The 15,618-nt window shown below is 39.7% G+C and overlaps 1 protein-coding gene across 2 annotated transcripts in view; it reads right to left on the bottom strand.

Annotated features, from left to right (window-relative positions):
* Nucleotides 1-1,272: 1,272 nt before the first annotated feature.
* The window catches only part of DOK6 (docking protein 6), a 1,023,171-nt gene continuing 1,008,825 nt past the window's right edge, over nt 1,273-15,618 (bottom strand). For both annotated transcript variants that reach the window (XM_077270110.1, XM_077270111.1), the window contains one exon: nt 1,273-1,725. In XM_077270110.1, the coding sequence (XP_077126225.1) occupies nt 1,414-1,725 (312 nt within the window). In that variant the 3' untranslated portion in view covers nt 1,273-1,413. The remainder of the gene's footprint in view (nt 1,726-15,618) is intronic.

A 15,618-nucleotide genomic window follows, 5' to 3' on the forward strand; every position in this document is an offset into this window, starting at 1 on the left:
TTATATTATTTATATATATTTATATTAAACACATTTAAAGAAAATCTGTCATTGTAAAAAACACTATAAACCTGCTGATATGGGGTTAATCTATGGGGTTAATCTGCAGGTTAAGAGTGTTCTAAATCTTTCCACACTGAGAGCATTAGAGTCAGCTGTCAATCGGGGTGCGGTTACAGCCGCGTCTCCCTATGCACTGAGTGGTGACTAAAGTTGTGCCTGCCCGCTCAGTGTCTTGTGTTTCATTCTGTATTTTATTCTATGGAAACTTACCAATCTTGTACTGTAGTAATAATGAGCACATATGTTTGAGTTTGATTTCCAAAAATATGATTTGTTGACATTTTTGGAATTTTTTGAGTTTGATCTGTTTATAGAATGGCAAAATAAGCCCATTTTGAAATAATGAGTTATTGGGAGGGTTTGCAATGAATTCAGTGGCAGATTACTGTTGCTCTTGAAGTGAGCCCTCCATCTTAGAATTAGCACTCTACTCTCACTAGTGTCGGCATTAGTGATGAGCGAATATACTCGTTACTCGAGATTTCGCGAGCATGCTTGGGGGTCCTCCGAGTATTTTTTAGTGCTCAGAGATTGTTTTCCTCACCTCAGCTGAATGATTTACATCTGTTAGCCAGCATAAGTACATGTGGGGGTTGTCTGGTTGCTAGGGAATCCTCACATGTACTTATGTTGGCTAACAGATGTAAATCATTCAGCTGCGGCAAGAAAAACTAAATTTCCAAGCACTAAAAAATACTCGGAGGACCCCTGAGTATGCTCGAGAAATCTCGAGTAACGAGTATATTCGCTCATCACTAGTCGGCATCTGTCGGATAATATTGATAATAGCAACAATATGATTATTATCTATTCTGGTTCCATGGTCTACAGAAAGTTTGCCGTGAAATATATGGTACATTATACATCACATCAGGTTTGGCCTCCAATAGAGCTCCCTATACCTCAGTATAAAATAATACTATCATAGGAAAGAGTTTTTGTTCATCCTGCAAACTGAATATGGATAAAAAGAGCTGTGCCACATCGGGCAGCAGTGGCTTCTTCCGTGCCAAGGATTGCAATAGCTTCATCATAGGTGAGCTGGTTTTTCTATATCAATTTTGCACAAAAATAATTTACCTGCTAAACTTACTTATTCAAGTTGTTGTTAATTTTATCCATAAAAAATGATATCAGATGATATGGCCAGTCACAAGGGCATAACAAGCTCGGCACACTACTTGGAGGTACCAACAATATTCTCCGAGGATCCATCATTGTGTGCCATTCACAAATCACATGGTAATGCACTTGGCCCAAAGTATGTCCATAAACTGGTACTAACAGTAATAATTAGACGCTAAAGATAAAATAGCGAAATAAATAAACAACCAATAAGTAGATAAAGAACTAAAAATGCACTTCGTCTTCTACAGGGATTTGACAGTTTTCCATTTGGAATCCCTGGTCTCTGCCTTCATTAAAATTCATCCTTCTTGAGTGCACAGGGTGCAGAAGACTCGATGAGCCAACTTTTACATTCCAGTTCACATTGTCTCTGTAGTCTATAGCCGTCTGAATGTCACTAGAGGATGCACGAGCAGTAGATGGAGTCATAGCCACTAAACACCGACAAGGGCTGCTGGTACTTCTTGCACGGCTCAGAGGAGTAGCTGGAAAACGTCTGTGCACGAGACATCTTTGTTGTACTGAAACGGTTACCTGGAGCGGGCAGAGTAGAAAGCACAGTTTATACAAGACTACATGCAGAATCCGAGTCAGTACATATGTATTTTACATTTCATTGTTGATGGCAGAACTACCATGGATTGTAACTGCCAACATGGCTTTAAACACACAGTCCATTATTGTAGCATTTCTAATATATATCATGTCAATCAATGTTGTATCTAAATCACTGTAAAGGCTATGTAGGTCATTACAAGAAAAAACAGAGTGAACATTCGTGGATATCAATGTGATCTTTACCACTCTGATCAATACATGGACCAAATGTAATATATAAGGTGATTACAATATAATGTCTACAAATTTATCATCAACCAAAAGAGATTATTGCTATAGGGAATCTATCACCAGTTTTTTTTTATACATAAACTGAGACCAGCATAACAGAGACACAGACCCAGATTCCATAGATATGTCACTTACTCGATACCCTGACAAAGCTAATATGCGAAACGCATGTCTGGGTACCAGAGTGTGGTCCTTCACATGGTACTTTAATGATGGTGAGTGCTGGTGGGTACTGGTGATAATACACATGGCACCTTACTTAGAAGCTCTGGTTAGATATCTCTTTTGAGTATAAATTGCTTTATATCTTGCCACCTTAGTCTGGATAGGGTTTCACTGTAGATTGTTTGCATGAATTGAAGTTTTTTTTGCATTAATTATAATACAAGTATGTTCATGGCTCCTTGATTATTACTGTGTCTGATTGCTTTTGTGCAAGCACTTTAAAACCCTCCCCTCTTTATTATTGAACTAATTATTTATTATTCTTATTGCCATGTTATGATATACCATTGCCCACACTATCTTTTCTTTTTCAGGTTTTAATAGGTTGTTTTTAAGTGTTTTTTCTTCATTTTTGTGTGTGTTTATAATTAATTGTAACTAATAACATTTTTATGCATATAGTTTTTTCTATTGCTTTATTTTTAGTATTGCATTTCTTTGATGAATCGATTATCGGTTTATATTTCTTTTTTGACACTCTGATTAATAATATTTTGATGGGTTTGTGGATCTAGTATTGGTCATTGATGTGTCACTTACTAAGCTGCTTGCTGCAGGTGTGATACATTCACTGTTTTATCAGCAGGAGATTATTACAATTGGACTAGTAAACTGCTACCATGTAGTCCTCCATATTCATAACCTCTGTATAACCCAGCTCCCACCTCTGATTGGCAGTTTTCTGCCTATGTACAGTGTATGACGATACTGTAGCTGCCAATCAGTGGTGTTGGTGGGGTTATATAAAGCATTCTGACTTCATCAAAAGTGCAGCCAGCATCTCTGTAAATGATACAATACTATGATCCAGGTCTTTGCGCTTACATCATTGTGCGCTCTGATGGTGTAGCAAAAACAGAGTGACCGGTTTTCTTTAATTTCAATGTAATATACAGTGGATATTGAATACAGGAAGTGTTAATATTCAATATTCAGGTTAATTTTTTTAAAAGTGTATAACTTATGTACCATTTAATTTCTAAAAATGTCAGAAAAAGAAATCCCCTCCAAGAGCGCCAATAATTATCTAATAGTAACTATGAGAGTGCGAATAAACTAGTCAACAGTCCCTCACAAAGTGCAGCTGTTCCTTTTATCACATACAGTAGATTTCTTACTTCCTCCAGCAGCAGCCTTAGTGTGTATTCCCACTTTATAATTCATCTGCATGGCAAATTCTAAAATCTATGCTCAGGCTGCAAGAAGACGAGTCAGATGCATGGAATTCTGTTTTATTTGCAGACATTTGCTACATGTGATTCCATTGTCACATTACATTAAATAGTAGTATCCTTAGAATATATTCAGTTACAATCAAAATGATTTAACCCTCACAGCAAATTAGGCACATTAGCAACGTCTGCAAACTTTATGCTGCATGGAATAAACCTACCAGACATTAACACTAGAAATAGCTCAAAACAACTAATATAACACGTGGTTTCTCCATATTCAAGAGAAAACGACTAGTGATGAGCGAATATACTCGTTACTCGAGATTTCTCGAGCACGCTCGGGTGTCCTCTGAGTATTTTTTAGTGCTCGGAGATTAAGTTTTTCTTGCCGCAGCTGAATGATTTACATCTGTTAGCCAGCATAAGTACATGTGGGGGTTGCCTGGTTGTTAGGGAATCCCCACATGTAATCAAGCAGGCTAACAGATGTTAAGCATGCTCGAGAAATCTCGAGTAATGAGTATATTCACTCATCACTAAAAACTACACTTTTCATTACTACTGCAGTCTCGGAATTATTCAGCCCCTTCATGACCAGCGTCTGTAGTTCTTAGTAGGGCAATAGAGATGAGAAAATTAATTTACAGGACTCAGGTCCATCGGTGAGGTCAGTAATTTGTAATCGCGAATTTCCTTTTCACCGACATTCCCAGCTACATTTTTCCGTAAATAATTTTTCAGTGAATTGCTTTTGGGACTCACCAAAAAATGTGGACCCTTGACTTAGGTTGTAAGCTAAGGCCAAACTATCAACGTCTCATACATTTTTCACTTTTGGCAGGATGCAGCCAAGCCCTATAGCAATGGTGGTGGGCATTGCAGTGTCTGTCCCTGTGGGGTGAACATATATAGTGCTGAGCAGCCCACCGGATCTAATTGTATGAGGGTGACCAATAAGCTGACATTGTGCACCACACTTATCCCTATAGAAGCCATATACATGTGCACTTACAGTACTAGCTGAATGGATGGCCAGTGTATGAATGGTTGAATTATCAGTATTTTGCCTTTGTGTTGCCTCCACCTTTATCACTAATCCTACTGCATCACTATTGTGACCTGGTACTGGTAAACAAGGCTGCATTTTTAATCTAACATATGACATAATAATGAATATTTTCCACTTTAAAGGGCATCCTTCAGCTAGTTTTTGCTATGTAATCTGAGGACAGCATGAAGTAGGGATTAAAACACAGAATGCAAGGATGTGTCACAGCTCATCCAGATCATCCAATGTGCTGTTGCTTCCTTAAACTGAAGGTATTATCACCTGGTGATTATCATTGCTGTGGCTAGCTGATGCATGGGCTCTCATCTGACTTCACCCCCTTCTCTGATAAACAGCTGTCTATAGACAATGTACATAGAGAGCCTGATGTGGGCGGGGTTAGCTTTCTCAGCTCTGCTGCACTGCTAAATCTAAATGTTCTGATTGTGTCAGGACCACTGCACACAGTAAACTAAGTGATACATCGCTGGATTCAGCTTCTCTTTACCTTCATCATGCTGCTCTCAGATGAGGTAGCAAAAGCCTGGTGACAGATTCCCTTTAATGAAACAAGTAATGCTTACATTTTTCTCAGATTTCAGGCCTGTTGTTCTTGTAGGATATATAATACACAAACAATTCAAATAGCTGCAAGTATTTTATACAGTATATAGTTAGTACTAATTATGTCATGCTATGATGCTATCACCACCATCATACATACAGGTGCTTCTCACAAAATTAGAATACCATCAAAAAGTTCATTTATTTCAGTTCATCAATACAAAAAGTGAAACTCATATATTATATAGAGTCATTATAAACAGAGTGATCTATTTGAAGTGTTTATTTCTGTTAATGTTGATGATTATGGCTTACAGCCAATGAAAACCCAAAAGTCATTATCTCAGTAAATTAGAATAATAAAAAACACCTGCAAAGGCTTCCTAAGTGTTTAAAAAGGTCCCTTAACCTGCTTCAGTAGGCTCCACAATCATGGGGAAGACTGCTGACTTGACAGATGTTCAGAAGTCAGCCATTGACAAACTCCTCAAGGAGGGTAAGCCACAAAAGGTCATTGCTAAAGAAACTAGCTGTTCACAAAGTGCTGTATCCAAGCATATTAATGTAAAGTTCAGTGTAAGGAAAAAGTGTGGTAGAAAAAGGTGCTCAAGCAACTGGGATAACCACAGCCTTGAAAGGATTGTTAAGAAAAAGCCATTCAAAAATTTGGGGGAGATTCAAAAGGAGTGGAGTGCTGCTGGAGTCATTGCTTCAAGAGCCACCACACGCAGATGTATCCAGGACATGGGCTACAAGTGTCACATTCTTTGTGTCAAGCCACTCATGACCAATAGACAACACCAGATGTGTCTTACCTGAGCCAAGGTGAAAAAGAACTGGACTGTTGCTCAGTGGTCCAAGGTGTTGTTTTCAGATGAAATTAAATTTTTCATTTAATTTTGAAATCAAGGTCCTAGAATCTGAAGGAAGATTGGAGAGGCACACAATCCAAGCTGCTTGAAGTCTAGTGTAAAGTTTCCACAATCAATGATGGTATCAGGAGCCATGTCATCTTCTGGTGTAGGTGCACAGTATTTTATCAAGACCAAAGTCAGCGCAGCCGTCTACCAGGAAATTTTAGAGCACTTCATGCTTCCCTCTGCCGACAAGCTTTTTGGAGATGGAAATTTCATTCTCCAGCAGGACTTGGCACCTGTCTGCACTGCCAAAAGTACCAATACCTGGTTTAAAAACAACAGTATCACTGTGCTTGATTGGCCAGTGTGAAGCAGTTACTGGTGTTATATTCAATGGTTGCTATGGGTTCCCCAGGATATGCAAAGAAGCATATGGTGGCCGAGGGAGTGCATTGCAGTCACAGGCATAGCTGTGATTGCTATGCAAAATAAAAGTGAGTATTGGTATTGGGCATGCTATGTGTCAAAGGCAGATGAAAGAAATCCTGTTCTGGGCTTTTATTTTTGAAATGGACTACAGGATGGCAGTGGGGCAGTTCGTTTCCTTCCTGACCCCAGGTTTTCCATGCGGCAGATGGCCACAGGTTCTTTTGTAAAACCCTACAGCAGAGGGTTGGGAGTGTCAGTGTGGAGTTTGCAGCAAGCAGAGCAGCCGGCTCTGCAAAGCTAAGCCTGTGTGAGGGAACATAGAGCCAAGCAGGGCAAACTCCTGGCACCCCGCAGTGTGATACGTGGGCGCAGTCAACCTTGGCAACCGGACGCATTTACGGACTGTCTTGTTTCCCGGCTGCTATCCGGAGAATACCATTGTGTTTTGTTTGTAAGCTTGGCATTAAAACTGCGTTTTACTTTGAACTTTCCCGAGTCACTGTCTCATCACTGCATTTTGTGGACAATGATACACCACACCAGCAAACTCGCCTGACCTTAACCCCATAAAGAATCTATGGGGTATTGTTAAGAGGAAGATGAGACACCTGACCCAACAATGCAGATGAGCTGAAGGCTGCTATCAAAGCAACCTGGGCTTCCATAACATCTCAGCAGTGCCACAGGCTGATCACCTTCATGTCATGCTGCATTGATGCAGTAATTGATGCAAAAGGAGCCGCGCCCGCGACCAAGTATTGAGTGCATTTACTGAACATACATTTCACAAGGCGAACATTTCTGATTTTAAAATTATTGTTCAAGCTGGTATTATGAAGTATTCTAATTTACTGAGATAAATGACTTTTGGGTTTTCATTGGCTATAAACCATAATCACCAACATTAATAGAAGCAAACACTTGAAATAGATCACTCTGTTTGTAATGACTTTATATAGTATATGAGTTTCACTTTTTGCATTGAAGATCTGAAATAAATTATCTTTTTGATTATATTCTAATTTTGTGAGAAGCACCTGTATTTCCAATTTGCTGCCATTCGATATTCCAGTGTAAAAAATAATATGAATAACCTTGTTCCACTCAAACACTGCTTCAGTAATTCTACACAAATCTAGTACTTTCAAGATGTTAGAGCTTTATAAATTGTTTTCAGATAGATTTAATAAAAATGGAAATTTTATATCTAGTTAGATACTTTTTGCTTTGTTTCACTGATTTCAAGTACTCTTCAGGACCTTAGGAGCACCCATACAATATTATTGATTTAGATTGCAAGTGCAGTATGCGCAGTGGAGAATGTCATTTATACTGCATAGAATTGTAATACCTAGCTAAACTGCACATAGCAGTGAATATTTTTTTCATTTTAAGACCCTGTAATGAAGAAATTGGTTGTGTTTGGCTATAATACATTTATATTATACATACAATAATATAAATGTAATATTATAAATATACTAGATGGTAGCATGATTCTAATGCATTGGGTATTCTAGAATATGTATGTAGTTTATTTATGAAGATTTTAGAATAATACTTTGAATACACACGATTCGGCCGGCCGCGACCAATTAGCCTGTCGCTGATTGTTTGCGGCCGGCCATGTAGTAAATAGCACAGCCACGTAGTATATTGCACAGCCACGTAGTATATAGCACAGCCACGTAGTATATAGCACAGCCACGTAGTATATATCTCGAGATGTTCCGGTACAATGTAGGAAAAAGCTAAAACATACAGCCTATCTTTGTCATAAATGATGTTCAGATTAGGATTTAGAGTTTTAGGTTTGGAGTCGAATCTCTAAATGTAAACTCCAATTCCTCTACTAGATATCTAACTCTAAATCCTAATTAATAATTAAGTAATGCTCAATTACAATCACCAGGCCAAGTTGTCAATCGCTTTTCTAGATATAATGGTGTGGTTGATTATATTTTCATTATACAGGTAAAAAAAATGTTAATTATCGGTTGTGGTTAGGTGTAAAATTGTTTTTTTTCTAATTTTCGATTACCTGCTAAATCCCCTTTTTAACTTTTAAAATGACTTGAGATGGAAAATTCAGTATTAAAAGTGAATTTGCAAAGTGCAGACATATGACAGAAGTTTTATTTAAATAAGTTCAGAAGTGATCGGCTGCACTTTGCTGTATAACACATAGCAATGAAGTGGTTAACAGTAATCCTGATCCAGATCCCCAGGACTTGGCAGACTCTATTCTCACTTAACAGATTGCTCTCTTGCTCTGGATATTATTTCCCCCCTATCTCTCATCTGCTGTAGTAACATCTTTGGAAAATGCAAATAGAACTCTCCAGGTCATCAATGAGATTTTTGTGCCAACATAGCGGCTTACTGGAGGCGGCAAACAATTCTTCTACTATGCGCGGCAGATTAATTTGTAGGGTGTCTCTTTTAATCTCGTTGTCAATTAACTCTGTAATCCTGTTAAACGACCTTTACTGAACAAGTTCTATGTAACAAGTATAATCCAATTCATCCATTCATGCTATTGGTAGCATTTCTATTTTTTCTTTCTTTTTTATGTGTGTCAAGATTTGGTTGAAATTTCACCTCTGCCATACATTATTGCTCCAAACCTGCTACCTAATGGTCATTTTTTAAATTAAAATCAGTTGATTATTACATATGGAGATGAATGCAAAAAATGAATACTTTTGGCTACTATTAGTCTAGGTGCATGGTTTTATACTGACTGTATGAGTAAACTGTTATTCTGGATAAAAGTGCTGATTTCCGGCAAAATGTCTAAATTTAGTCCAATGTTACTTGTCCTAAGTGCTAAAATATTAGCAAAGAATGAATACAAATATATAAGCATATAAATGCAAATGGTGGAACAAGCCCCAAAGGCAGTCATATATCATAATGGTAAACCAGACTAATGTCTCCATGACGCATAGTGACAAGAACATTTCTGGGATATTTATGACTTTGCCGTCTATCTCCAGAGCCCGGCACATATACGATGCTGTAAATATTGATCTGCTGTTCACAGAACAGTGTTAACCATAACCAGTAATAAAAATTGATAAATACAATGCATAGTAATTGTAACTTAACTGGTATTCACAGTGTATTGGTAAACACAGTCATTACCGACCTCTAGCCCGAATCGCCCACTTCTCGATCATAATGATAATGACTGTATCAAAGAGATGACTATATCATTTGTGTACATAAGGATATCAATGCAAACTATCGGGATTTGATGAATGCATTGAAATGCAATCAATGTACTGTATATGGGATTACATATGGATTACATATTGATTTATTTGAAATACTCTCTCACAAGCAAGGCATTTTGTAGTGATGAGGCTTCTTTGTCAAGCCAAAAAAGACATGAAAACAATGCACAATAATTCATCATTTTACTCATTTAAATGAATCTTATGCATCACTTAGGGGAGATTTCCTTTTTTATTATTTCATGCATAATTATGGTTTCTTTACCAGGAAAAATTGCTGTAACTTCTAAAAGAGAAGGTCCATTATACAGATATTTGGACTATACATACTTTCGATCATGAAAAGTGATAGTGCAGTGAACCTCAGTGAGAGCAATGAGAAACATCCTGGCACCGAGTGGTCTCGCAGACTTGTCGCCCCGCCAGCCATCAACACTACGAGATAGAGTTGTCGCACGCCTTTCTGCGTGTCGATAGTTTATGTGTGGTGCTTGCATTTCATTCCTGCTGAATTCTTTCTTCATTTGTTAACAATTTACAGATACAGTTTAAAGGAGAGTGTTTTCATTGTGAAAACTTATTGAAAAACTGAGTCCTTAAAGGAGTGCCAAAGTGAATTTCTAAAGATATTTGTAGGTTGAAATCCAGTGTCCAAACTGTGTATTCTGTCATTGTTGAAGCTTGAACATACCGGAACATTACTGAATAGGCATGATGGCAAACGTCCAAAAATGTCTGAGGAAGCAATTCAAGATGTGAAACAGCGACTTTTGGCATCTCCACATAAATTCTTGCACAGGCTTTCCCATATGGCAACGAGCGGCCAAGAAAGGTCATGTTTGTCCGTACTGTCATTGAGGAATTAAAATGGCCAATATACTTTCTTGAAAAGTATAATGTTACAGGGTATATATACTAGATTCCTTGATAGGGCATTGATCCAGGGAACTAGTCTGATTGCTGTATGTGGAGTCGGGAAGGAATTTTTTTCCCCAATGTGGAGCTTAGTGTTTGCCGCATGGATTTGAACTAAATGGACTTAAAGCCTTCCTTCAACCTTAAATACTATGTTACTATGTAAGAGGAAAGAATTCATTATTGTCAGTGATTTCAAACCTTCATTGCTGAAAAAGAATACATATTGGACTATACATGGAACACTGGTGAAAGTTAATTTCACTTATGTGGCTTTGTCAATTCACAAAACGCTTGTATTTGGGCAGCTGGCACCCTACACATGCTTCATGAGACACCGCTTCATCTAGAATAATTACAGAGTAATCTCCAAGGTCACCAAGATCACCTAATTTAACACAACTGGATATTTTCCTTAACCCCTTCCTGACATCCGACGTACTATCCCGTCGAGGTGGGGTGGGCCCCCATGACCGCCGACGGGATAGTACGTCATAGCCGATCGGCCGCGCTCACGGGGGGAGCGCGGCCGATCGCGGCCGGGTGTCGGCTGCATATCGCAGCTGACATCCGGCACTATGTGCCAGGAGCGGTCACGGACCGCTCCCGGCACATTAACCCCCGGCACACCGCGATCAAACATGATCGCGATGTGCCGGCGGTGCAGGGAAGCATCGCGCAGGGAGGGGGCTCCCTGCGGGCTTCCCTGAGCCCCCCGCAGCAACGCGATGTGATCGCGTTGCTGCGAGGGTCTTACCTCCCTCCCTGCCTGCTCCAGACCCGGATCCAAGATGGCCGCGGATCCGGGTCCTGCAGGGAGGGAGGTGGCTTCACAGACGCCTGCTCAGAGCAGGCACTGTGAAGCAGCCTGCACCTCTCGCAGATCGGTGATCTGTCAGAGTGCTATGCAAACTGGCAGATCACCGATCTGTATTGTCCCCCCCCTGGGGCAAAGTAAAAAAGTAAAAAAAAAAAATTCCAAATGTGTAAAAAAAAATTAAAAAAAATATTCCAAAATAATGAAAAAAAAAATATATATATTATTCCCATAAATACATTTCTTTATCTAAATAAAAAAAAAAAAAAAAAAAAGTACACATGTTTAGTATCGCCGCGTCCGTAACGACCCCACCTATAAAACTGCCCCACTAGTTAACCCCTTCAGTAAACACCGTAAGAAAAAAAAAAAAAAAACGAGGCAAAAAACAACGCTTTATTACCATACCGCCGAACAAAAAGTGGAATAACACGCGATCAAAAAGACATATATAAATAACCATGGTACCACTGAAAACGTCATCTTGTCCTGCAAAAAACAAGCCGCCACACAGCATCATCAGCAAAAAAATAAAAAAGTTATAGTCCTGAGAATAAAGCGATACCAAAATAATTATTTTTTCTATAAAATAGTTTTTATCGTATAAAAGCGCCAAAACATAAAAAAATGATATAAATGAGATATCGCTGTAATCGTACTGACCCGAAGAATAAAACTGCTTTATCAATTTTACCAAACGCGGAACGGTATAAACGCCTCTCCCAAAAGAAATTCAGGAATTGCTGGTTTTTGGTCATTCTGCCTCACAAAAATCGGAATAAAAAGCGATCAAAAACGGTCACGTGTCCGAAAATGTTACCAATAAAAACGTCAACTCGTCCCGCAAAAAACAAGACCTCACATGACTCTGTGGAGCAAAATGTGGAAAAATTATAGCTCTCAAAATGTGGAGACGCAAAAACTTTTTTGCTATAAAAAGCGTCGCTGGTTTCACACTTGCGTTTTTGTCTGCAGCGTTTTTTGCACAAAAAAACGCATGCGTTTTTTCCCTATATTTAACATTGAAAACGCATGCGTTTTTTTTGTACACGTTTGGTCGCGTTTTCAAACGCATGCGGTTTTTTTCTGCATGCGTTAATTTTCAGAAATACAACCTGCAGTATTTTCTTGCGTTTTTAAGCACATGCGTTTGTTTGCGTTAAAAACGCATGCATTTTTATCGAAAAAAAAACAGAAAACACACTGAAAAGCCACCCACCACCATCATTGTGATAAAGGGATCCAAACCCTAACCCTAACTCTACCCCTAACCTCACCCCTAACCGTTTAATGAACATTTTCTGACAGTCATAGTGCCACGTATTTCAGTGCCACGTATTTCAGTGCCACGTATTTCAGTGCCACGTATTTCAGTGCCACGTATTTCAGTGCCATGTATTTCAGTGCCATGTATTTCAGGGCAACGTATCACATATTTCAGTGCCACGTGTTTCAGTGCCACGTATTTCAGTGCCACGTATCACGTATTTCAGTGCCACATATTTTAGTACCACGTATTTCAGTTGCACGTGTTTCAGTGCCACGTATTTCAGTGCCACGTATTTCAGTGCCACGTATTTCAGTGCCACGTATTTCAGTGCCATGTATCACGTATTTCAGTGCCACGTGTTTCAGTGCCACGTATTTAAGTGCCACGTATCACATATTTCAGTGCCACGTATTTCAGTGCCACGTATTTCAGTGCCACGTATTTCAGTGCCACGTATTTCAGTGCCACGTATTTAAGTGCCACGTATCACATATTTCAGTGCCACGTATTTCAGTGCCACGTATTTCAGTGCCACGTATTTCAGTGCCACGTATCACGTATTTCAGTGCCACGTGTTTCAGTGCCACGTGTTTCAGTGCCACGTATTTAAGTGCCACGTATCACATATTTCAGTGCCACGTATTTAAGTGCCACGTATTTAAGTGCCACGTATTTCAGTGCCACGTATTTCAGTGCCACGTATTTCAGTGCCACGTATTTCAGTGCCACGTATTTCAGTCACGTTTAGGGGTAGGGGTAGGGGTAGGGTTAGGGTTAGGGCTAGAGTTGGAGGTAAAGTTAGGGTTGGGGCTAAAGTTAGGGTTGGGGCTAAAGTTAAGGTTGGGGCTAAAGTTAGGGTTAGGGTTTGGATTACATTTACGTTTGGATTAGGGTTGGGATTAGAATTATGGGTGTGTCAGGGCTAGGGGTGTGGTTAGGGTTACCGTTGGGATTAGGGTTAGGGGTGTGTTTGGGTTAGGGTTTCAGGTAGAATTGGGGAGTTTCTACTGTTTAGGCACATCAGGGGCTCTCCAAGCGCGACATGGCGTCCAATCTCAATTCCAGCCAATTCTGCGTTGAAAAAGTAAAACAGTGCTCCTTCCCTTCCGAGCTCTCCCGTGCGCCCAAAAAGGGGTTTACCCCAACATATGTGTTATCAGCGTACTCGGGACAAATTGAACAACAACTTCTGGGGTCCAAGCTCTCTTGTTATCCTTAGGAAAATAAAAATTTGGGGGGCTAAAAATCATTTTTGTGGGAAAAAAAAGATGTTTTATTTTCACGGCTCTGCGTTATAAACTGTAGTGAAACACTTGGGGGTTCAAAGTTCTCACAACACATCTAGATAAGTTCCTTGGGAGGTCTAGTTTCCAATATGGGGTCACTTGTGGGGGGTTTGTACTGTTTGGGTACATCAGGGGCTCTGCAAATGCAACGTGACGCCTGCAGACCAATCCATTTAAGGCTGCATTCCAAATGGTGCTCCTTCCCTTCCGAGCTCTGTCATGCACCCAAACAGTGGTTCCCCCCCACATATGGGGTATCAGCGTACTCAGGACAAATTGGACAACAACTTTTGGGGTCCAATTTATCCTGTTACCCTTGTGAAAATACAAAACTGGGGGCTAAAAAATCATTTTTGTGAAAAAAAAAAAGAATTTTTATTTTCACGGATTTGCGCTATAAACTTTAGTGAAACACTTGGGGGTTCAAAGTTCTCACAACACATCTAGATAAGTTCCTTGGGAGGTCTAGTTTCCAATATGGGGTCACTTGTGGGGGGTTTGTACTGTTTGGGTACATCAGGGGCTCTGCAAATGCAACGTGACGGCTGCTGACCAATCCATTTAAGTCTGCATTCCAAATGGCGCTCCTTCCCTTCCGAGCTCTGTCATGCGCCCAAACAGTGGTTCCCCCCCACATATGGGGTATCAGCGTACTCAGGACAAATTGGAAAACAAATTTTGGGGTCCAATTTATTCTGTTACCCTTGTAAAAATACAAAGCTGGGGGCTAAAAAATCATTTTTGAGAAAAAAAAAAAAATTATTTTCACGGCTCTGCGTTATAATCTGTAGTGAAACACTTGGGGGTTCAAAGCTCTCAAAACACATCTAGATAAGTTCCTTAGGGGGTCTACTTTCCAAAATGGTGTCACTTGTAGGGAGTTTCAATGTTTAGGCACATCAGGGGCTCTCCAAACGCAACATGGCGTCCCATCTCAATTCCAGTCAATTTTGCATTGAAAAGTCAAATGGCGCTCCTTCCCTTCCAAGCTCTGCCATGCGCCAAAACAATGGTTTACACCCACATATGGGGTATCAACGTACTCAGGACAAATTGCACAACATTTTTTGGGGTCCAATTTCTTCTCTTACCCTTGGGAAAATAAAAAATTGGGGGCGAAAAGATCATTTGTGTGAAAAAATATGATTTTTTATTTTTACGGCTCTGCATTATAAACTTCTGTGAAGCACTTGGTGGGTCAAAGTGCTCACCACACATCTAGATAAGTTCCTTAGGGGGTCTACTTTCCAAAATGGTGTCACTTGTAGGGAGTTTCAATGTTTAGGCACATCAGGGGCTCTCCAAACGCAACATGGCGTCCCATCTCAATTCCAGTCAATTTTGCATTGAAAAGTCAAATGGCGCTCCTTCCCTTCCAAGCTCTGCCATGCGCCCAAACAATGGTTTACACCCACATATGGGGTATCAGCGTACTCAGGACAAATTGCACAACATTTTTTGCGGTCCAATTTCTTCTCGTACCCTTGGGAAAATAAAAAATTGGGGGCGAAAAGATCATTTTTGTGAAAAAATATGATTTTTTATTTTTACGGCTCTGCATTATAAACTTCTGTGAAGCACTTGGTGGGTCAAAGTGCTCACCACACATCTAGATAAGTTCCTTAGGGGGTCTACTTTCCAAAATGGTGTCACTTGTAGGGAGTTTCAATGTTTAGGCACATCAGGGGCTCTCCAAACGCAACATGGCATCCCATCTCAATTCCAGTCAATTTTGCATTGAAAAGTCAAATGG

Source organism: Ranitomeya variabilis, chromosome 6 (genome assembly GCF_051348905.1).
Source record: "Ranitomeya variabilis isolate aRanVar5 chromosome 6, aRanVar5.hap1, whole genome shotgun sequence".
Classification (NCBI taxonomy): Eukaryota; Metazoa; Chordata; class Amphibia; order Anura; family Dendrobatidae; genus Ranitomeya; species Ranitomeya variabilis.